This window comes from Pseudophryne corroboree, chromosome 6 (genome assembly GCF_028390025.1).
Source record: "Pseudophryne corroboree isolate aPseCor3 chromosome 6, aPseCor3.hap2, whole genome shotgun sequence".
Taxonomy (NCBI): domain Eukaryota; kingdom Metazoa; phylum Chordata; class Amphibia; order Anura; family Myobatrachidae; genus Pseudophryne; species Pseudophryne corroboree.
Window position 1 is genome coordinate 643,138,243 of NC_086449.1, and position 25,738 is coordinate 643,163,980.

General features: G+C 43.2%; 1 protein-coding gene across 1 annotated transcript; it reads left to right on the forward strand.

Moving 5' to 3' along the window:
- Positions 1–2,156: 2,156 nt before the first annotated feature.
- LOC134934640 (paraneoplastic antigen Ma1 homolog) lies at positions 2,157–3,584 on the forward strand. The gene has a single exon (XM_063930026.1). The coding sequence runs from the start codon at positions 2,157–2,159 to the stop codon at positions 3,582–3,584; it is 1,428 nt and encodes a 475-aa protein (XP_063786096.1).
- Positions 3,585–25,738: the final 22,154 nt, after the last annotated feature.

Genomic DNA, 25,738 nt, shown 5'->3' on the forward strand with positions numbered 1-25,738 from the left:
CGAGCCGCAGGAGAGGCTATAAGAGGGAGAGCCGACGACGGGTAAGAGGTTCATTGGTCCCACTCTGGAGAAGAGGACACGGAGGGTCGAGTCTCCGGCGGTACAGGGCGGCAGTAATTGGAGCTTGCTTCGGCGGCTCGGCGGAGAAGAGAGCCGGGAGAGCAGTGACGGCTGGAAGCAGGGAGAGCAGTGACGGGCGTTTTGGCCGCCCGCAGCCGGAGCCCAGCCGAGCGGAGAGTGGAGAGCTGGGGGAGTGTGACGGCATTTCAGAGCAGCTACGCAGCAAACAGTCTGCGTCAGGAGCCCAGATAAACGGAGAGCCAGGAGAGCAGTGATCGATACCACCAGCATTTTCAGTGTCAGTGGTAAATTTCAATTATTATATTACGCTGTTTCAATGCCCTCCAATTAAGAGATTCACTGCCTGCCCACCAATAAGAGACCAGATAGGCGGGTCTATCTTTAGGAACAGCTGTAGTGAGTGCCCAGAGACACTTGCAGAAGACAACTCAGGTCGGTAACGTTACTATACTGTGCACCTTTTCACCATAAACACTGGGACCGGAACATAACACACTGGTGGCACGTATATTTAACCTTTATTAATTATTATCTATTGACTGTTTTTCAGCCAGGACTACTTTATCTGTAAATAGTGGACTACACAATACAGGCTGTATTGAATAATATTCTTCATAAAACAATAGGATTCAGCTTTATCAGCCACAATATATATCTGATTGTTCTTCACTATTTCCGTTGCAAGATGCTTAAGATATATATTACCGTTCAAGAGAATTAAACGTTTAATATCACAATACTAATACTCTACCACAGTGTGTTCAGTCAGTCAAGGCAGAAAGGATACTATTACAATATTTTGTGGCAGTGTTATTGCAGTATAGCATCTAATAGAAGAGGGAAACTGTATTTCTTATGGAAGAATCTTACTCCTGCTCCCAACTAAATAAAGTTACTACATATCGACCATTTATACAGTGAATAGAAGCATTTCATACTAAGGAGCTCCAGAGGCATCATTTTAACGATAGAAGAGAATTAATAGTTACTGAGTTCATATATATATATATATATATATATATATATATAATCCAAAATCATACCGGCACTCCAGAAGATAAATAAGTTCCTTTGCTGCGGTGCCATCCAAGTCAGCAAGTGACAAGCATATAGTGTAGAAATCGGTGGCACTCAGGCAGACTTGTTAAATGCAGAAAAATTTCTTTATTTGCCAAATAAAGAAATTTTTCTGCATTTAACAAGTCTGCCTGAGTGCCACCGATTTCTACACTATATATATATATATATATATATATATATATATATATATCCAGGAGAAAGTACTTTTCTCAATATTGAACTTAGTGAGTTATATATGCATATATAATTAATAATTACTATCCAACGGACAGATAATAGAGGATAAATCAATCTTATTTGGAGGAGAAGTCGACAAACTGACGGACTATATATAAGAAAGGAAATAAAAGACTAATATGAAATGTTAGTATTAATTTGTAGCTACTAGTTAAGATGAAAATAGAACTATTGTTCTTTGCTTCTGAACAAAGGAATAGTATTTATCACTAAAAGTGCACTACTACTACCTTATTAATAGTACCCTGGTCATTTTGGCATTCAGAGGTATTTTTCGTGAAAACAACTTTTTGTGTATTGCATGCATTGGCCTTTGTCTAAAGTTATGCTTATATAAAGTACCGTATTTGATGTATTTGATATAATATCATATTCGATGTGTTTGGTATAAGGTAATAAAGTATTAATGTGTTATACTTACCACTATTGCTCGATCGCTTGATCCATTCGAATTGAAGGAACCTGGAAAAGAAAAGAAGACAGGGAGAAAGGTACATAGGAATGTAATAATACATCAGTATATTTAACATCAAATAAGTACAATCGAAAGGTACAGGTAAGGCCTACTCAAGCAGGCCCTACACTGATTAATAATATATATAGCTTGAGTGGAGGCACAGCCGTAATAAACTATCCCTTAATACTACATTTATCTGATACTTACCCGAAACTCGTTCTTTAATAAAAAAAGGGAAAAGGTGTTACATTTTGGAGGCACTGCTGAGATCCCGATAGATCTCACTACTCAGGAAATAACGATGGAGAGATTTACTGGAGAAGATATAAGCGCTTGGTGCTGTAGTAAAGGGAAAGATCCCAAGAAATGCTTGAGTGTAGTTGGAGATTTTACCGAATTTTCTGACGAAGAAATAATAGAAAAACTAGCAAGATTGTATGGTATAATTAAGCCCCGGATAGTAGACAAGTGGATAGGAGGACTAGGGAAAACAACTGCAGTGCTCATAGAAACGGATAGAGAACTAGATGTTGAGGTGATACCTTCAGTAGTAGTGGCAAATGAAGAGATTGGAAGAAGGTGGAGTATTATGTGGCCCAACATACAGAGCAAAGAAGTGACTGGTACTAGTACACCTATAACAGTCTCTCCTCCTAGCAACCCCAATAGGGGTGAAGAGAGTGGTGAAGGAAGGAACGTGGATACTCACAACATCAGTGCCAATGCAGGCAACAATCAGTTTGAGACTGTCATGGATAGAGTGGTCACCCAATTAGAGAGATGGCATTACGAGGGGAGTTACCGACGGTTGCGGGTATTCTCCGGGATTACTCCTGTACCATTGGGAGAAGAGACGTATGAGGCTTGGAAAGAAGCCGCGGTGCAACAAACCGAAGAATGGCAGTGTCCAGATCGCATTAAAAGACAAAGGGTAGTAGAAAGCCTGAGGGGGCCAGCTATGGGGATCATTCAGGCAGCCAGGCGCAGTAACCCGAATGCTACCTTGGAAACCTACTTCGAATCCTTAGACTACGCTTACGGAACACTTGAAGATGTTGGGGAACTTACTTCTAGATTATATCATACTCTTCAAGAATCAGGGGAAAAATTAAGTACATTTCTAATTAGATTGGATAAATTATTATATAAGATAGTAGATAAAGGAGGTATAGCTAAAGAAGATGTCGATAAAAACCGGATGAAACAATTACTGCGAGGAGCTTCCACCATAGATCCGGTTGCCCAGAAATTGAGATGTTCAGGTGCAAGAGAGCCCCCTCCCACCTTTAACGAGTTACTGAAAGAAATAAAGCATGAGGAGGTTTTGATAGAGATGAGAGAGAAAGTCGTAAAAAAGGTCAAAGTAGTGCAACCGATAGCTGAAAGTAGCACCTTTGAAGATAAGATACTGAAGATGATGGATGAACAGAATAAAAAAATAGAACAGTTTATTGCAGCACAAAATGTTAATGCCGATGCTTCCCTGCCAAGGTCTAGTGAAAACACTCTAGCGAGGGGATTAGGTCGAGGGAACAGTAATTGGAACAGTAACTATGGAAGAGGATGTTTTAGATGTGGGAGGACTGGACATCGGGCTTTTGAATGCAACGCATCAAGGAACACGAACCGGAGTAACCCCAGGATGACCCCAGCGACTAGTCAAGACAGAGAAAGTTCAGGACCGGGAAACGGTCGAGGGCGGTCTGTGGACCCCGCACAGGCCCCCTAGAAGTCCGTTGTTGTGCCATGGGGAATTCCTGGTGGAGTGGGAAACTACCTGAGGGATTGATAGGACCTGCCCCGTTATTAACAGCAAATATAAATGGGTGTCACTGTAAAATATTAATAGACAGCGGTTCTCAAGTGTCCATTGTATTCGAGAATTGGTACAATAAAAACATCTCTGATGTACCCATACAACCGTTGAGCGGTTTAGTGATATGGGGTTTGAGTGTGGAAAAATACCCATACTTAGGATACGTACAAGTTACCCTTGAGATTGATAAACATACCTATGACGGAGCAAGAATACAAGTGCCCCTCATTGCTTTAGTGTGTCCCGAGATCCCTGAGGAAAGAGAAGAGCCTCCTGTGATAATTGGGACAATCACCAGAATTTATCACATCCTCACTGAATGGCACAAGGGAGAGGGCGAGTGTACAGTTGCTTCAACTTACCAAGTATCATCTGAGGAGATAGAGAGTAGTAGTTCAGTTGGACCGATAAACAAATTTGATTCATTTTTCCAGGAAAGTGATATTACCCGAGAAGAGAGGATTGCTCTCATAGCTGAGTTGGAAATTAGGAGCCAGGCTTTCTCTTGCGGAGAATGGGACCTAGGAATGGCGAAAGGAGTAGAACATAACATCAGATTGACTGATGAGACACCTTTCCGTGAGCGATCTCGGAGAATTGCTCCAGCTGATTTCGAGGATGTAAGACAACACCTAAAGGGTTTGCTTGAGAATCAAGTGATTATGGAATCTAGAAGCCCTTATGCCTCACCTATAGTGATTGCACGAAAGAAAAATGGAAATATAAGAATGTGTATAGACTATCGAACGTTAAATCAGAGGACTGTGTCAGATCAGTACACAGTGCCAAAAGTGGATGAAGCGCTGGACTGTTTGCAAGGGAGCTCGTGGTTCTCGGTACTGGACCTAAGGAGTGGCTTTTACCAGATACCTATGAGACAAGAGGATAGAGAAAAAACTGCGTTTATATGTCCTCTTGGATTTTTTTGAATTTATACAGATGCCGCAGGGAGTAAAAGGAGCCCCTGCTACTTTCCAGAGAGCAATGGAAAAGACTGTAGGAGACATGAACTATCGCGAAGTCATCGTGTACTTAGATGATATCATCGTGTTTGGGGCCACCTTACAAGAACATAATGATCGACTCCTCAAAGTTTTGGAGAGATTGATTAAAGCGGGATTAAAATTGTCCATTGAGAAGTGTCATCTATGCCAGTCTGCTGTGAAATACCTTGGACATATTGTTAGTAGGGAAGGAGTGGCTACTGACCCTGACAAAGTAGAGGCTGTTAAGAACTGGCCCCGTCCGGTTAAACTCAAGGATTTGAGATCTTTTTTGGGGTTTTGCGGATACTACCGCCGATTTGTCCCGGGCTATTCTAGTATTGCCAAGCCATTGACAGATCTAACAAAGGGATATCCCCCTGCTAATAATAAGAAAAATAATACGGAGAGAAGACCAGGACCAAAATATAAAATCAGTGAACCCTTTGGGGAGCGATGGACTCCCGAATGTGAGACCGCTTTCATGACATTGAAGCAGAAACTGACTACTGCCCCTGTATTAACTTACATCAATCCAGAATTACCTTACGTCCTACACATTGATGCTTCACTAGATGGGCTCGGTGGAGTTTTATACCAGATGCATCAGGGAGAGCTGAAACCAGTATCATTTATTAGCCGAGGACTCACCAGTAGCGAGAAGCGATATCCGACTCATAAATTGGAATTTCTCGCTCTGAAATGGAGTGTAGTTGATAAATTTCACGATTACCTATATGGGACGACTTTCGAAGTGCATACGGATAACAATCCACTAACGTATGTACAGACAACAGCTAAGCTAGACGCTACTGGTCATCGTTGGTTAGCTGCCTTAGCATTGTATAATTTTTCCTTAAAATACAGACCAGGTGTTAATAACATAGACGCTGATTCGCTCTCTAGGATCCCAGGTCAACAGCAGGCAGGAGGAGATGAAGATGCATGGATCGAAATCCCGGCTGGAGAAGTTAAGAGTTTATGTCACAATGTATTTGTGGATGTCATTACTGGGAGTAAACAAATAGGTGCTTTAGGGATAACCCCCACCGCATTGCCTTTGTCCTATTGTTGGATCAGCCATGTGGAATTAGAAGGTCTTCCCAAGATAAAACGGAGAGAACTTTTGCACGAGCAACAACATGACCCAGGAATAAGGTGTTTATTTCAGAAAAATCGGAGGCAGACCATTTTGCCTGAGTTACAGGAGGAAGTTACATTATTGAAAAAACAGGAGAGAAATTTGACCTTTAGAAAGGGAGTCTTGTATCAATGTACAAAGTTAAGAGATGGACAACAACGATACCAATTGGTGCTGCCGAGGAAATTTCGTTCTTCTGTAATGCATGCGTTACACGATGAACATGGTCATCTGGGGTTTGAAAAGACATTGAATTTGATAATTGACCGGTTCTACTGGCCCAATATGAGGAAAGAGATACTGAAATATTGCCAAACATGTGGAAATTGCGTTGTGCGAAAAACATTACCCACTAGAACAGCCCCGCTGGTGACATTTAAAAGTGGCGGACCCATGGATTTAGTATTTATGGATTATCTCATGTTGGAAGTGGAGCCTGGAAGAAAATGCAACATATTGATTGTAACTGACCACTTCACAAGGTACGCATAAGCATATGTCACCCCGAACCAAAAATCATCCACTGTTGCGAACACCCTGTGGGATAAATTTTTTATCCACTATGGACTGCCTAACAGAATACACACAGATCAAGGGAGAGACTTCGAAAGTCGGTTGATAAAAGAGCTATGCAGAAGTTGCGGAATTACAAAATCCAGGACTACCCCCTATCACCCGCAGGGTGATCCACAACCTGAAAGGTTTAACAGGACTTTACTGGATATGTTAGGGACACTGAGTCCATTGAACAAGCAACACTGGAAGAAACACATCAATCGCTTAGTACATGCTTATAACTGTACCCGCAACGAGTCAACGGGATTTTCACCTTACTATTTGATGTTCGGGAGGGAGGCTAAACTCCCGATAGATGTATGCATGGGAACCTCTTCTGGTAGTCATCCATTTAGTTCGCATATAAAATATGTGGAGAGATTAAGGAAGGAGCTGGAGGAAGCTTATATTCTAGCTGAACATGCTGCCAATAGGTCAGGAGAAAAGAACAAAGTTTATTATGACCGGAAGGTACGCGATCAAGTACTATCCCCTGGAGATAGAGTGCTATTAAAGCAATTAGGAACGCCAAAGAAATTCAAGATTGCTACCCGTTGGAGAGAGGAACCGTATGTGGTAATTGAGAAATTCACAGATTTACCAGTATATAGAATACAATTAGAAAATGGACAAGGGGCTGTCCTGACGCATCATAGACAAAATCTACTCCCAATAGGGAGAGAAGTACGTTTGGAAACTCAGAATTGTAATTCAGAGGAAAAAGAAGAAGTCAAAATACCGATTGGTGGTCTAAATAAACAACTAGTATCTGATGGTACAGAAAGATGGATGGAGGGAGACGCAGAGGATGACCAAAGTTACTGGGGATACTATTATACAGACCCAAACACAGAGCTAAGAGAAACCAATAGGGGGAAGAACTTTAGAGAAAGGTCTTCTGAAGTTCAACAAGATTTCGAACAAGAAATTAATTATATCTTTGAAACCGATGATAGTGGGTTAGATAAAGTAGATAACGGGGGCGATAGTTTGCAGGAGGGTTCAGATATATATCTTCATTGTAATGAAGATAGTATGGAAAGTGAGCAGCCTGTAAGTAGACCACAAAGGCAAAGGCAGCCACCTTTGATACTTACCTATGACCATTTAGGATCACCCCACATGATCCCCAGGGCTGTGCACCCTAACATTATATTTACCTGGCCCTATTTTGAAGATTATCAACAGATAACCAACAATACCCCAGATGGAGGTTATGTCTGTTCATGGTGATCAAACTCAAATGAATTTGCAATGATCACCAGGGGGAGAGTGTAGCTCCCTAATCAATTTATTGTTATTAATATGTAAATTATATACATGACTGTCATGGTAATTATAATGTGTATGTGTTATTTACTGGGGGGGACAAACTGGGGAAACTTCTGGAGCCCCCACGCGGGGGAAGAGGACGGAGCACACTGGAGAAACTTCTGGAGCCCCCGCGCGGGAGAAGAGGACGGAGCACGGGACTGAGAAAATATCCAGTAAAGAGAGCGAGGAGACCGGACCGCGAGCCGCTGGAGAGGCTATAAGAGGGAGAGCCGACGACGGGTAAGGGGTTCGTTGGTCCCACTCTGGAGAAGAGGACACGGAGGGTCGAGTCTCCGGCGGTACAGGGCGGCAGTAATTGGAGCTTGCTTCGGCGGCTCGGCGGAGAAGAGAGCCGGGAGAGCAGTGACGGCTGGAAGCAGGGAGAGCAGTGACGGGTGTTTTGGCCGCCCGCAGCCGGAGCCCAGCCGAGCGGAGAGTGGAGAGCTGGGGGAGTGTGACGGCATTTCAGAGCAGCTACGCAGCAAACAGTCTGCGTCAGGAGCCCAGATAAACGGAGAGCCAGGAGAGCAGTGATCGATACCACCAGCATTTTCAGTGTCAGTGGTAAATTTCAATTATTATATTACGCTGTTTCAATGCCCTCCAATTAAAAGAGATTCACTGCCTGCCCACCAATAAGAGACCAGATAGGCGGGTCTATCTTTAGGAACAGCTGTAGTGAGTGCCCAGAGACACTTGCAGAAGACAACTCAGGTCGGTAACGTTACTATACTGTGCACCTTTTCACCATAAACACTGGGACCGGAACATAACACACTGGTGGCACGTATATTTAACCTTTATTAATTATTATCTATTGACTGTTTTTCAGCCAGGACTACTTTATCTGTAAATAGTGGACTACACAATACAGGCTGTATTGAATAATATTCTTCATAAAACAATAGGATTCAGCTTTATCAGCCACAATATATATCTGATTATTCTTCACTATTTCCGTTGCAAGATGCTTAAGATATATATTACCGTTCAAGAGAATTAAACATTTAATATCACAATACTAATACTCTACCACAGTGTGTTCAGTCAGTCAAGGCAGAAAGGATACTATTACAATATTTTGTGGCAGTGTTATTGCAGTATAGCATCTAATAGAAGAGGGAAACTGTATTTCTTATGGAAGAATCTTACTCCTGCTCCCAACTAAATAAAGTTACTACATATCGACCATTTATACAGTGAATAGAAGCATTTCATACTAAGGAGCTCCAGAGGCATCATTTTAACGATAGAAGAGAATTAATAGTTACTGAGTTCATATATATATATATATATATATGTATATCCAGGAGAAAGTACTTTACTCAATATTGAACTTAGTGAGTTATATATGCATATATAATTAATAATTACTATCCAACGGACAGATAATAGAGGATAAATCAATTTTATTTGGAGGAGAAGTCGACAAACTGACGGACTATATATAAGAAAGGAAATAAAAGACTAATATGAAATGTTAGTATTAATTTGTAGCTACTAGTTAAGATGAAAATAGAACTATTGTTCTTTGCTTCTGAACAAAGGAATAGTATTTATCACTAAAAGTGCACTACTACTACCTTATTAATAGTACCCGGGTCATTCTGGCATTCAGAGGTATTTTTCGTGAAAACAACTTTTTGTGTATTGCATGCATTGGCCTTTGTCTAAAGTTATGCTTATATAAAGTACCGTATTTGATGTATTTGATATAATATCATACTCGATGTGTTTGGTATAAGGTAATAAAGTATTAATGTGTTATACTTACCACTATTGCTCGATCGCTTGATCCATTCGAATTGAAGGAACCTGGAAAAGAAAAGAAGACAGGGAGAAAGGTACATAGGAATGTAATAATACATCAGTATATTTAACATCAAATAAGTACAATCGAAAGGTACAGGTAAGGCCTACTCAAGCAGGCCCTACACTGATTAATAATATATATAGCTTGAGTGGAGGCACAGCCGTAATAAACTATCCCTTAATACTACATTTATCTGATACTTACCCGAAACTCGTTCTTTAATAAAAAAAGGGAAAAGGTGTTACATATGCTAAGGCATTCATGTTTTGCTTATGGCATAAAAACATTAGTCACACATCAAAACATCCGTGGAGTATGTAATTACATTACAGGATGAAGTCTGCCTGTCATGGCAAATAAACACCTTGGAAAGGCAAGGATAAAGATGGGTTCATCTGTATTAGTCACAATAAAGTGTAGTGTAACATTGAAATTGTACCAAAAAATGTGACAATGAGTTTGTTAACCCTACAAATGTTATAAAAAAAAGTAAAAAAAATACTTAACAAACTTAGCTTAACATTGTGGGATAAATGTGGGCCAAAGTACACATCAGTATTACGTACAATTACAACATAAATATATACTTACATCAACCACATTTATTTCTCCAGCAGAGGTCATTGTGATGGAAAGTCAGCCTGCCCAACGCCAGCAAACAACCACTGAGGATACAATTGTGTTACAGTTTACACCCATACCACCGCATGAGCAAACTACCGCTCACTTTGCCACACCTCCCACTCCACACACACCTGACCCACAGACAAGCCCAACCCCCCAAACACCACAGACACAAGAACAAGCTTTTTGGGCCAGCTGGGCCAGCATGCAGAGCAATACTTTGGACTGCTTACGACAACAAACACAGTCCACTGCAAGTGTAGCCCATCATATACCACGCCTATGCAGAACCAGCAGCAGGCAAACAATGGAGCTAACAAGAGTGGCCAACACAGTGGAACTCATGAGGGCAGACAACAATAGACTGATCGACATATACCAACGAGTGATGGATGATAATCATAGGCTCCATCAAGGCTACTTGCAGCTTTTTACGGCCACACAAACAACCCAAGACAACATGGTCCGAATTATGGAGAGTCAAACGTCAGCAACAAGAGACTTAAACTTGACTCTTACAAATCTAACAATGCATATGAGACATCAAGGGAACCACACAAGCTCGAGCTCAACAACAACAACCCCCATAGTGACTCCTGTCACGTCACCACCCAGACGGTCTGCCAGAACTCGGAGACACTCCAGTGGAAAGGGGACAGGCACTGAAAAGAGTCACAAGGAATAATAATTGGCCTTTGTTTATATTGTTTATTAGTTTTTCTTTCGAGGTGATTTTAAAACATTCACAGTTATACATTTTGAAGTCAAAAGCACAAGTAAAGCAGTCATTAACAAAACGTGTGTTGTGTGTATTTGCTTGGTGAACATAATAATAACAACAGTTAAGTACAGGTTGAGTATCCCATATCCAAATATTCCGAAATACGGAATATTCCGAAATACAGACTTTTTTGAGTGAGAGTGAGATAGTGAAACCTTTGTTTTTTGATGGCTCAATGTACACAAACTTTGTTTAATACACAAAGTTATTAAAAATACTGTATTAAATGACCTTCAGGCTGTGTATATAAGGTTTATATGAAACATAAATGAATTGTGTGAATGTAGACACACTTTGTTTAATGCACAAAGTTATAAAAAAATATTGGCTAAAATTACCTTCAGGCTGTGTGTATAAGGTATATATGTAACATAAATGCATTCTGTGCTTAGATTTAGGTCCCATCACCATGATATCTCATTATGGTATGCAATTATTCCAAAATACGGAAAAATCCGATATCCAAAATACCTCTGGTCCCAAGCATTTTGGATAAGGGATACTCAACCTGTATTACAATATGCATGGTGGTAATTATGTGACAATCAGTACTGATGCAGCACAGGTGATGTTTTTTTTATCAAAAAACTTGACTATTTTTTATTTCAATTATGTTTGATGCTTTTTAATACCTTAGACGTTTCTTCTTTAGGCATCATTTGCTTTGCATTTGACCATGAGTGAAGCATAAATGCTATGTAAGGTTCATGTCTAACAATTTTTTGTTGTTTGCAAACTTTTTTCCAAACTTGAAAAATATGGTGAGTGCATTTTACTACATTTCAGGTATTCACAAATACACACAAAATACATTACAAACCAGCAATACGTATGTTGAGGCAAAAAAAAAACATTGTAGAGTACTGAAGTGTGAAACACGCCAGGAAAAAGCAGTTCTATTTGAAAAGTGCAAAAAATTACGAATCGTATAGTTTTGCGGCCGCATTTAAGCTTTTTACTGCCGATTCTACAAATACGAAACATTGATAAATCACCGATTTCTATTAATTGACTGGCGCATTTGACTGATGGTGTATTCATTCGTATTTCTGTGTGCGACAGTGCAAAAAAATACGAATGCTACAAACACTGCCGAATTTGACCTTTTGTAAATGCCCGAATTGCCACTTAGAAAAAAAACAACACATCGATTGAAAACGAACGCAATATGAATCTTAGTAAATATTGGCCCTAGTCGGACAGGCTATCAATATGCCCTTATTATAATAGATCACTACTACAAATTTGCGGTGGCTCTCCCGATCCAAGACTTGTCAGCAAAAACCACTGCTGAGTTACTATGGAGAGCTTTTGTCCAACCTTACGGTTATCCAGAAAACATACTTACCAACCACGGTACCGCCTTCGCGTCAAGGTTACTCCATGAGTTATGTGACCTTAACGGATATAAAAAATTAAGGACCACTGTGTATCACCTGCAATGCAACGGACTCTGAGAGGATGAACCAGTCCTTATTCAACATGTTGAGAGCTATTCCACTCCCAGAACATCAGGAGAGGCCCATGCTACTTTCAAAATCACTTTCTTATATAATAATACAGAGCACAGTTCCACAGGGTATACCCCTTATTACCTGCTGTTTGGTTGAGAAGGCAAGTTACCGGTTGATCTGCTTCTGGAGGTACCTCGAGAAATTGCTCAAGAGACCATTCCGCAAACAGAATAGGTGAAGGAGCATCAAACAGACTGAAAGCAGCACAGACAGTGGTTAATCAGAAAATGGACTGAGTGCGACAGCGGCAATCTTAACACTACAATGAGACTGCCCTAGCTGTACCATTCAATGTAGGTGACATAGTCTGAAAAAGAAATTATACTGAGATTCCACGACCGGAGGTTGATGTATACAAAATTTCTAAGGACAATGGGGACTACTCTTTAGTGGTTCACTGAAATCAGCTTAAGAAAAGTATGATGCCTCCACAGAACTATGATGGCCAGGAAAAAGCAGAGAGGTTGAGTTCATCAGGAGATTCTGTTTACAATGACTTCTGGACCAATCCCATTAGTGTGTTTTGGGCAGTATTTGCTAGTGTAGGAAGTCCTGTTAGTCAGGAATCTGCTAATGTAACAGAAAGCACCTTGTATAACCTACGTGCTGAAGACAAAAGTAACAATGAATTTGAGCCTGATGTTATGCTGTCTGATGTATCTGAATGTGGTGTACTAGAAACAGATGATCGCGGAGTAACGGATTTCACTTCTGTGCTGAGGAGGTCAGAAAGTAGTACAAAAGGTTTTCTACCTCTTCCATACAGACACTAGGATACTAATTTATATTTATTTTAACATGGTTAGATTATTATGCGTGAGGACACGCACCATTTTAGGGGGATATATACAGTATGTAACACTCTAATATTAAAATATATAGTTCTGCTAATAAATTAATTTATTGAATGCTATGTAGAAAGTTAATTATTAAAGATGTTTATGTGCAACTGTCGATCCCTCACGGACGGAAACATGACTTTGGATCCCTCACAGAGGGAAATACTGTTTAATTGATAAACTGTTCCCCATCACAACGGGAAGTTGGAGCTGGCCACTGCGCTGGGACTGTCCGGAGTGCATACTCCCAGCAAGCGGCAGGTGGTTAGACCAAACCGCGGACAGGGGAGCTCAAGACGGGCAGTGTCCCTGGAGGAGGACGGACTGCCTGGCGGCGCAAGCAGGGACATAGTGGAGAGGCTACTTATGGCTGGACATTGAGAGAGACCCGCGGTGGCTGCTGGGGAAGGGAAAAAGTAATCCACTACTCAGACTTGTCTGAACTGCAGATAGCATCAGATTTCTCTTGAACTCTCCTGGGAGCGTCCCGGGAATCGGATCAGACCCTGGCTTTAATTTTCATTACATTCACTTCAGATATATCTGATGCGATATATCATGTGCCAGATCGCATCAGATATATCTGATGCACACATGCTACATGCGATTGATCTGATGCTGCTGCTGCCGCTGTTCCCCCTCTTGGTGGGTGGGAGTGGCTAGGGAGATGCCAGTCAAGTGACGCTTCAGATGAATCTGATCAGATACATCTGAAGTAAAAAAAACAATCCGATGTGCACCTGTTTTCTTCAGATTCAGATAAATAGTTGGGGCAGCCTCAGAGATCTGTAGTTCAGATATATCTGACACGGGAGTGTGCATCGGATCGGAAGAGCCATCCAATGTGACACTTTTCTTCAGATATGACGGTCAGATGTGTCGAAATATGAAGAAAACTGCCCAAATCGGACTAGTGGATGGGGGCTTTAACTGTGCAGTGAGCGCATGCGGTGATCGGAGTACTGGGAAGCAGAGGAGGGGGCGATCTGACGGGAGCTGCAGCGATGAACCTCCGGTCCCGATGGTGTCTCGTAGAGAGAGGAGGCAGGGCTGCATCTGACTACCTCCCCCGAAGCCCTGGTGCAATCAGTGGGAGGTGCTACTGATGCACCCCAGAAGGTCGTGAGAGGCAACGCAGATCAATGGAGCACATAGTAGGGAGGAGCAACCTGCTTGAGATTGACAGAGGTGGGCAGAGTCTTCCTAATAGCCCCAGCATTGAGTGACTGGAAGGAGGCAGTTCCGGAGGTGGAGTTGAGCACCATATAAGTCTACAGGAGGCTGGCCACAGCTAAAGCAATGAGAGGTACTGTATACTGAATGTATGGTGAACATCATTTCCCAGTATAGAGCTCATATCTATTCAACAGACGCTACCAAACACCTTAACATTAATAAGTGCACTTTTTATATAGACTCTAAAGTAGAGAATTGACACTGCAGTGTAATAGAGGATCATATCAAATCCATTTTGTGAGACAGTGCAGGGACAGCTACAGCCGTCAGATTTCATATGCAGATTATTACAGACTCTCAGCCTATAGCATCCTGCATATCTGTTAGAAACCAGTTTCCCAGTAGCGATCAAGCTATAACAGCAGTTGTTGCTCAGTGTACTGCATCCTAATCCCTGGGCAATTAATCTGTGATGATAGGATTAGCAAGTAATAATATTCCTGTACTGTTAGAGGATTACACAGCTATTATAGCTATTATAGCTTTTACAACTATGTGACTAGTAGCTGCATTTATTAAACTTGTTTAGTCTTGCCGGAGTCACCAACCTTTATACTGGCTACCAGTGAACCGGTACTCAATTAGACTGTATGGTAGGGACAGACTGGGAGTTTAACCGTAGAAGCTTCTTAAAGTAATACTGTTATATTCTATATATTCACCAGGTATTATGTGTATTTGTATTGTGGTTAAATATAACCAACATGTTTTAACAATTGCTGTTTAGGTATCTGCTTACTTGAGAGAAGGAGTCAACACGACACGGAGCAATTTAATAAACGCATTTATTAATCTTATTGTGAAACATTCTGTTTACTTTTGAAATTGTATTGTCTTGTAATTGTTTCTATAAACTAATGCTTATCTTATCTGCAAGAAAATCCTTCCACCACTCATATTCTAATAAATTGATAATTCTAACGCAAACTGAAGGTGACAGTTTATTCTTTGGAAGTCGTCATCCTCACCCAGTGGTGCAAGTAGAAAAAATGTCTTACGGGTACTGTGTGCGCGCGCCGAAGGTGCGCGCGCAAAAAAATGGGTGTGGCCAAATGCCACATGGGGCGTGGCCAATGAAAATGGGGGCGTGATACACATATGGGGGAGGGGCAGATACACGTATGACCCCAATAGTGTCAGATACACGTTGCACCACAGTGATAGATATACATTGCCCCACAGTGCCAGATACATATAACCCCACAGTGCCAGATACACATTGCCCCACAGTGCCAGATACACAAATGTCCCCAGAGTGCCAGATACACAAATGTCCCCAGAGTGTCAGATACACATTGCCTCACAGTGCCAGATACACATTGCCCCACAGTGCCAGATGCACATTGCCCCACAGTGCCAGATACACAAATGTCCCCAGAGTGCCAGATACACATTGCCCCACAGTGCCAGATACACATTGCCCCACAGTGCCAGATACACAAATGTCCCCAGAGTGCCAGATACACATTGCCCCACAGTGCCAGATGCACATTGCCCCACAGTGCCAGATGCACATTGCCCCACAGTGCCAGATACACATTGCCCCACAGTGCCAGATACAGAAATGCCCCCAGAGTGCCATACATTGCCTCACAGTGTCAGATACACATTGCCCCACAGTGCTAGATACACAAATGCCCCCACTGTGTCAGATATACATTGCCCCCCGTGCCAGATACAGAAATGCCCCTACAGTGCCAGATATGCCCCCAGTGCCAGATATCCTCCAGTGCCAGGTATACATGCCCCCCTGTGCCAGATATCCCCCAGTGCCAGGTATATATGCCCCCCTGTGCTAGATATGCCCCCAGTGCCAGATATCCCCCAGTGCCAGGTATACATGCCCCCCTGTGCCAGATATCCCCCAGTGCCAGGTATATATGCCCCCCTGTGCCAGATATGCCCCCAGTGCCAGGTATATATGCCCCCCTGTGCCAGATATGCCCCCAGTGCCAGGTATACATGCCCCCCTGTGCCAGATATCCCCCAGTGCCAGGTATATATGCCCCCCTGTGCCTGATATGCCCCCAGTGCCAGGTATATATGCCCCCCTGTGCCAGATATGCCCCCAGTGCCAGGTATACATGCCCCCCCAGTGCCAGGTATAACATGCCCCCCTCCCCTACTCACCGCTGCCGTCGCTGTCCTCCTGTCTGTCATGTGAGGGAAGGAGAGTGCAGCCTGCGCCTCTCGTTCCCCTCAGTCTTCGGCGGGTGTCTCAGTTTAATTCAGCGCCGATCCGTGAGCCAATCAGAGCTCGCGGGTGCGAGCTCTGATTGGCTCACGGATCGGCGCTGAAGTAAACTGAAACACCCACCGGAGACTGAGGGGAACGAGAGGCGCAGGCTGCACTCTCCTGCCCTCACATCAGAGGCGTGTGCGGCGGTGCGGCGTGGGGGAGGGAGGGAAGGAAGAGGAGCGGCGGCCCGTCGGTGTGGGTACGGCGTACCCACGGCTAAATTCTTACGGGTACGCCGTACCCACCCGTACCCGCCCACTTGCACCACTGTCCTCACCTCTCTGCAAAGAGTCAAGAGACGACAAATTCTAGGAGACAGAACAAAGGTAATTCCATCAACATTTATCTACGTACTTACCCTTACATTCAAACGAATACTTACCTGGGTATCACATCAGTTGCATTCCTACTTGCAACTGAATGGATTCAATTGAATGGCTACACAGTGTTTTGAAAATGCATAAATACTGTCAGGGGCAAACGCAGGATTTTTAAAGGGGGCTTTCCATATACTTGATGAAGTGTTCTCTCCCAGTCACTGTGTCACCCTCCCCCCTGCTGTGTTGTCTCTCAGCCACCGTGTCACCACCCCCACTCTGTGTTCTTTCCCAGCCACTGTGTCATCCCCCTCTGTATCATGTTCCAGCCCCTGTGTCACCCCCTCTCTTCTATGTTCTCTCCCAGCTACTGTGCCACCCCCTCTTCCTCTGTGGTCTCTTCAAGCCACTGTGTCACCCCCCTGTGTTCTGTCTCAGTCACTGTGTCACCCCTCCTGTGTTATCTCCCAGTCACTGTGTCACCCCTTCTCTGTGTTCTGTCCCAGTCACTGTGTCACCCCTCCTCTATGTTCTGACCCAGCCACTATATCACCCCGTGTTCTTTCCTAGCCACTATGTCACCCCCCTGCTCTGTGTTCTCTTCTAGTCACTGTCACCCACCTCTGTGTTCTCTCCCAGCCACCATGTCACCCCCTGTGTTATCTCCCAGCCACTGTGTCATCCCCTCCGTGTTCTGTCCCAGCCACTGTCACACCCCCTGTGTTCATTCCTAGTCACTGTGTTACCACCCCCTAATCTGTGTATTCTCCCAAGCCACTGTGTCACCCACCTCTGTGTTCTGTCCCAGCCAACATGTCACCCCCCCCCCCACCCGGTTCTCTCCCAGCCACTGTGTCATCCCCCATGTTCTGTCCCAGCCATTGTCACACACCCCTGTGTTCATTCCTAGCCACTGTGTCACCCCCACCAATCTGTGTACTCACCCAAGCCACTGTGTCATCCTTCCCCTCTGTGTTCTCTCTTAACCACTGAGTCACAGATCTTCCTCTGTGTTCTCTCCCAGCCACTGTCACCCCCTCTGTGTTCTGTCCCAGTCACTGTGTCACCCCTACTGTGTTTTGTCCCAGTCACTATCACCACCCCTTTGTGTTATGTCCCAGCCACTGTGTCATCCCCCTCCTCTGTGTTTCTCCCAGAAACTGTGTCACCCCTTCTCTGTGTTCTCTCCCAACCATTGTGTCACCCCCCTGTGTTCTTTCCCAGCCACTGTGTCACCCCCCATCTTTTGTGTTCTCTCAAGTCACTGTGTCACCCACTTCCTCTGTGTTCTCCTCCAGTCACTCTGTCAACCCCCTTCCTCTGTGTTCTCTCCCAGCCACTGTGTCATCCGTCCTGTAATCTGTCCCAGTCACTGTGTCACCCCTCCTGTGTTCTGTCCCGGTCACTATCACCACCCCTCTGTGTTATGTTCCAGCCATTGTGTCATCCCCCTCCTCTGTGTTCTCTCCTGGAAACTTTCACCCCCCTCTGTGTTCTCTATCAGCCACTGTGTGACCCCCCCCTGTATTTTCTCCCAGCCACTGTCACCCTCCTCTGTGTTCTCTCCCGTCCAATGTGTTACCCCCCCCACCTCTTCTGTGTTCTCCTCCAGTCATTGTGTCACCCCCTTCCTCTGTGTTCTCATTATAGATGTGCGCCGGACACTTTTCAGGTTTTGTGTTTTGGATCTGGATCTCCATTCGTGTCTTGAATTTGGATTGGTTTTGCCAAAACCACCCTTTCAGGTTTTGCCTTTGGTTTTGGATCTGGATTTTGTTTATAAAACATAAAAACAGCCAAAATCACAGAATTTTGGGGTATTTTTGACCCTACAGTATTATTAACCTCAATAACATTCATTTCCACTCATTTCCAGTCTATTCTGAACACCTCACAATATTGTTTTTAGGCCAAAAGGTTGCACCGAGGTAGCTGGATGACTAAGCAAAGCGATACAAGTGGGCGGCACAAACACCTGGCCCATCTAGGAGTGGCACTGCAGTGGCCGACAGGATGGCAATTTTAAAAACTAGGCCCCAAACAGCACACCATGCAAATAAAAAAATGAGGTGCAATTGTCCTTGGGACCTCCCACCCACCCTTATGTTGTTTAAACAGGACATGCAATGTTTAATAAACCCATCATTTCAGCGACAGGTGGTCCCCCTGGAAAAAGCTTGCCAAGTTCTCCGAATCATAGCTAGCTACAAACATACCACCTCCTTCTTTGATGACTTTTCACATTATAAGAAGAGGCAAGAGGAAGAGGAAAGTGTCAAGAAGGTGATTAAAAATAAAAAAGGCACACACAATTAGGAACAACACACAGGCTTTCACCTCCACTCCTATATCGGTGTGGAACAGAAAGGACTTTAACCAAGCAAATATATAATTGCCACATTACTGGACAAACTGAAAAACTAGGGGCCAAAGCCTCCGGATTTGTACCCTTCTTCATTTTCAGGGAGTAAGATAATCTCGGATTTAATGCTGGGATGCAAATAAACTGGTGTATACCACAGGATCAAGGTTGGATATTTTCCCCTCCACGGAGTCGGAAGACTTACAGTATTTTGTGAAAATCTTGTGGGTTTCTTTTTCCCCACTTTTTTTATTGCATTTGTATTTACATATTTTGTGGCAGATGCCTTATATTAATTTTTCACAGTTCCCAGTTACACACATGTGAGCATACCTGTGTGTCTTGTTTATTTTATTCATATATATATTTTTTAAATAAGTAGCCCCTTAGATGTTTTAGCAGCCCCTCGTGAGCCCCCACAGCAGCCCAAGATCAGGCAACTTGAGTGAATTTTTTGTTATTGAGTGCCTGCCGTAGTGGAGCTTACCATGCTACAGTCCAAACTTATTTCATATTATAAGTAGGACTGTGGGAATAAGCAATGCTAACCTCTGTGCCAAAATCTTGCCTCAGCCTGGCAAGCCAGACATCTTCCTGGCTGTAAGCCACCATGAGACTCCATACTTGGCCTTATGCAGTAAAGTTTGTGCCTCACAGGAGCTCCTGGTCCATCTAGTGCTGCAGTGCAATGGAAAGCTGATGCAATGCAAGATGACTGAAACTCTATTCTTCAAACATGCATGGTATTATGATAACCCTACGCAGCCCTTACATACAGATGGAGTCTCGCTCATCTAGCCTTCTCTGCTGCGCCTAGGTGCCCCAAGGGTTATTAGCATAAGCCTTTCATCTATTGTTCTCAGCTGCAATACAATACAGAGAGAACAATACAGCAGGGGGTTAAGTCATTACAGCAGGGGATTAAGTCCGACAGCACTGGCTCAGTTAATCCTATTAAAGGGATAGATGAGCAGGGCTCCATCTGTAGTATAATTATTAAGGAGAAAACATTTACAAAATAAAGGAAAAGAATCCTGTACAACAAATGCGTATCTTGTAAATAATCCAAAAATGTGGAACATTGATAATAAATCAAAATTAAGGTTGACTAATTGGAGCCATTCATTTGAGTCCCTAACATGAAATAATTGAGAAGAGCCTCTCTCTAATGCTGGGTACACAGTGCACACTAGACGATATATCTACTAGAGATGAGCGGGTTCAGACAGGGCACCCCTGGAATTATATGTCAGACATATAGACATGGCTGTGTTTAGAAAATGTAGTTTTCTCCAGCAGTTGCCAGAGAAAATGAAGTAGGAGATGTTGCAATGTCACGTTCTGCCTGATTATGATTCTGTCTCTTCTGAGTCTGACTTTGGCCACAAATGTGGTCTTTCCCCACTTTATTAAAAAACACTTCGTCAAAATTTAAATTTCCATTTCCACCTTTGCGGCTATATGTTTTCATAAATCTAGTTGTGATGTTGAAGCTTGTTGCATATTCTTCTCTAGGCTTTAATTTAAACCTAGGATCAAGTACAACAGCACCACTGGAATGGTACGGCAGCTCCTCTGGACTAATAGAGCAGATAGGCAGCACCCCTGGAGTTATACAGCAGATAGGTAGTACCCCTAGAGAATTACACAGCACAGCAGACAGGCAACAGCACCCCTGGACTTAAACAGCAGTGGGGCAGCACTCCTGGACTGATAGGGAAGAAGAACAGTACCCCTGCAATGATGTGGCAGACAAAGAAAGACATGCAAGATGGAATTGTCCTTGGGCCCTCCCACCCACCGTATGTTGTATAAAGAGGACTTGCACACTTTAACAAACCAAACAAATAGTGACACAACTGTGGCTGAAATGATTGGTTTGTTTGGGCACCCACCAAAAAAGAAGCAATTTAATCTCTCCTTGCACAAACTGGCTCTACAGAGGCAAGATGTTGTCCTCATCCTCACCCTCCGATTCCTCACTCCCTTCAGTGTTTACATCCTCATCCTGACAGAGAAATAATTCCACACCGAAGAGGTGGCTTATTTGGTATTTTTCCAGGACTGACAATGGGCTTCTTCATCCCATGGACAACAACTGTCTCTACTGCTGCCTTATTCAAAAAAACACATCACCATCAAAATCCTCATCGTCAACTCCCTCCTCAGTGCCAGCTACACCAATATACTCCTCATTCTGGTGTAACTTCTACAGTGTCATCCTCAATCTCAATATCAGCAACTGGACTGGTGGTGCTCTCCCCAGCACTTGAAGAGGGCAGGCAAATGTTGGTAGGTGCCTCCTCTTCCCATACTGTCTTGGGAAGGTCAGGCCTAGTCATTGCAACTGTGGACACACTTGGACTCTCCTTGGGGATTTGTGATATTTCTGAACACACAGTTGTTTTTTCCTGTGCTTTAACTAACTTTATTTTTTTAATTTTTCGAGAGGGAGGAGGGCTTCCATCTTCATGAGAAGCTGAACTACTAGTCGTGAACATAGGCGAAGGCCTTAGCCTTTCCTTGCCACTTTGTGTCGTGAATGGCATAGCCAATTTTACATTTCTTATCAGATAATTTATTTTCTTTTTTTTGGTTATTAATTTTTGCTTCTTGGATTTAACATGACCTCTACGACATTGGGCTGATTCCATAACAGACTACATTGATGGAATTGCATCATCAATGTCATGACTGGTGGCAGCTTCAGCACTTGTACCAGGAACTGGAAGTGGTTCCTGATATTTCACTATTTTTTCCTCCAAATTTTTGTTATCCATTTCACAGGACAGCACACCTTTTTTATTATTACAGCACAATATGTAAAATAAAAGTACACTGGTCCTGTATGCTGTAAAATTACAGGGGTGTTGTGAAAATACAGGGGTGCTTGCAATGTCCGCGGTTGCAATGTCTATGCCTGACCTCCACAACACTGTATGGGAAGAGGATGCTCCTACCAATCAGTCCAGTTGCTGATATTGAGATTAAGGATGTCACTGTAGAAGTACACCAGGGTGAGGAGGATATTGGTGTAGCTGGCGCTGAGGAGGAAGTTGACGATGAGGATTCTGATGGTGATGTGGTTTTTTGAATAGGCAGCAGTAGTGACAGTTGTTGTCCATGGGATGAAAAAGCCGATTGTCATGCCTGGGAAAAATACCAAAAAAGCCACCTCTTCGGTGTGGAATTATTTCTCCACAAATACGGACAACAGGTGTAAAAGCCATGTGTTGCCTTTGTCAATCCATAATAAGTAGGGGTAAGGACATTAACCTCTTAGGAACATCCTCCCTTATACGTCATTGTTTAGTTCAGAAACTTTGGGTAATACCATAAGCAGTCCACTGCCACCTAAATTATGTGGTTTGTTTGAATATTTTTCCTCTGTGAGGATGAGGATGTAAACACTGAATAGGGTGGGGAATCTGAGGATGAGGATGATATCTTGCCTCTATAGAGCCAGTTTGTGCAAGGAGAGATTAATTGCTTCTTTTTTGGTGGGGGCCCAAACAAATCAATAATTTCAGCCACAGTCGTGTAGCAGACCCTGCTGCTTAAGTGATTGGTTTGTTAAAGTGTGCATGTCATGTTTATACAGCATACTGTAAGGGTGGGTGGGAGGTTCCAAGAACAATTCCATCTAAAATGTCATTTATTTGCCACATCATTCCAGGGGTGCTGCCCTATATTTGGTGCTGCCTCTCTGCCCTATTAGTCCAGGGGTGCTACCCCACTGCCGTTTAAGTCCAGTTGTTGCCTGTCTGCTGTGCTGTGTAATTCTCCAGGGGTGCTGCCTGTGCTGTATAAGTCATGGAGTGCTGCCGTATAATTCCAGGGGTGCTGCTGTACTTGATCCTTGGTTTAAATTAAATCCTAGAGCAAATATGAAACAAACTTCAACATCACAAACAGATTTGTGAAAACATAGCCACAAAGGTGGAAAAGGAAATTGCAATTTTGATGAAGTGTTTTCCAATGAGACCACATTTGTGGACAAAGTCAGTCAATATCAAAAGAGACTGAATCATAATCAGGCGCAACTGCTGGAGAGGTAAAAGAGATATTTTTGCCGGAGCATTAGAGAGAGGTTCTTCTCAATTATTTCATGTTAGGGACTCATTCAAATGAATAGCTCCAATTAGTCAACCTTAATTTTGATTTATTATTAATGTTCCACATTTTGGGATTATTTATTTACAAGGTGCGCATTTGTTGTACAGAGATCTTTTCCTAAGGGCTGCGTAGGGTTATCGCAAGACCTTGCCGTGTTAGAAGAACAGAGTTTCAGTGATCTTGCATTGCATCAGCTTTCCATTGCACTGCAGCACTAGATGGGCCAGGAGCTCCTGTGAGGCACAAACATTTACTGAATAAGGCCCAGTATGGAGTCTCATGGTGGCTTACAGCCAGAAAGATGTCTGGCTTGCCAGGCTGAAGCATGCTGTTGTCACAGAGGTTATCATAGCTTCCTCCCACAGTTCTACTTATAGGCCCTCATTCCGAGTTGTTCGCTCGGTAAATTTCTTCGCATCGCAGCGATTTTCCGCTTAGTGCGCATGCGCAATGTTCGCACTGCGACTGCGCCAAGTAAATCTGCTATGAAGTTAGGTATTTTACTCACAGCTTTTTCTTTGTTCTGGTGATCGTAATGTGATTGACAGGAAGTGGGTGTTTCTGGGCGGAAACTGGACGTTTTATAAGAGTGTGTGAAAAAACGCTACCGTTTCTGGGAAAAACGCGGGAGTGGCTGGAGAAACGGAGGAGTGTCTGGGCGAACGCTGGGTGTGTTTGTGACGTCAAACCAGGAACGACAAGCACTGAACTGATCGCAGATGCCGAGTAAGTCTCGAGTTACTCAGAAACTGCACAGAGATGTCTTATCGCAATATTGCGAATCTTTCGTTCGCAATTTTAAGAAGCTAAGATTCACTCCCAGTAGGCGGCGGCTTAGCGTGTGCAATGCTGCTAAAAACAGCTTGCGAGCGAACAACTCGGAATGACCCCCATAGTATGAAATGAGTTTGGACTGTAGAGTGGTAACCTCCACTAGGGCAGGGGCTCAATAACAAAAAATTCACTGCACACAGTCCTGCTTAGTCCTGTACCGAACCCACCCGAACTCAACTTGCACCATCCTGGGCTGCTTTGGGGGCTCAGGGGGGGGGGGGGGGGGGGGGGGGCTGCTAAAACATCTAAGGGGCTGCTTTATTTAAAAATTAAATATAAAAAAATAAACAAGACACACAGGTATGCTCACATGCATGTAACTGGGACACACAGGCATGCTCACATGCGAGTAACTGGGACACACAGGCATGCTCACATGCGTGTAACTGGAAGCTGTGAAAAGTAAAAATAAGGCATTTGCCACAAAATATGTAAATAAAAATGCAATAAAAAAATAGAAAAATGTAACCCACGAGATTTTCACAAAATAAGTCTCCAGACTCCATGGAGGGGAAAATATCCAATCTTGATCCTGTGGTATACACTAGTTTATTTGCATCCCAGCATTAAATTCGAGATTATGTTAATCCCTGAAAATGGAGAAGGGGGTACAAATTCGCAGGCTTTAGCCCCTAGTTTTTCAGTTAATCTAGTAATGTGGTAATTACATATTTGCTTGGCTGAAGATCTTTCTATTCCACACCAGTATAAGAGTGGAGGTGAAAGCCTGTGTGTTGTTCCTGATTGCGTGTGCCTTTTTAATTTTGAATCACCTTCTTGACACTGTCCTCTTCCTCTTGCCTCTTCTCATAATGTGAAAAGTCATCAAAGAAGGTGGTGGTATGTTTGTAGCTAGCTATGATTTGGAGAACTTGGCAAGCTTTTTCCTGTGGGACCACCTGTCGCTGAAATGATGGGTTTATTAAACATTGCATGTCCTGTTTAAACAACATAAGGGTGGGTGGGCGGTCCCAGGGACAATTCCATCTTGCACCTCTTTTTTTTCTTTGCATGGTGTGCTGTTTGGGGCCTATTTTTTAAAACTGCCATCCTGTCTGCCACTGCAGTGCCACTCCTAGATGTGCCAGGTGTTTGTGCCGCCCACTTGTGTCGCTTAGCTTAGTCATCCAGCTACCTCGGTGCAACCTTTTGGCTTAAAAACAATATTGTGAGGTGTTCAGAATAGACTGGAAATGAGTGGAAATGAATGTTATTGAGGTTAATAATACCGTAGGATCAAAATTACCCCCAAATTCTGTGATTTTAGCCATTTTTATGTTTTTTTCAAAAATCATCCAGATCCAAAACCAAAACCAAAAGCAAAACACGAAAGGGTGGTTTGGGCAAAACCAAGCCAAAACCAAAACCCAAAAGTGGAATTAGAACCAAAACCAAAACA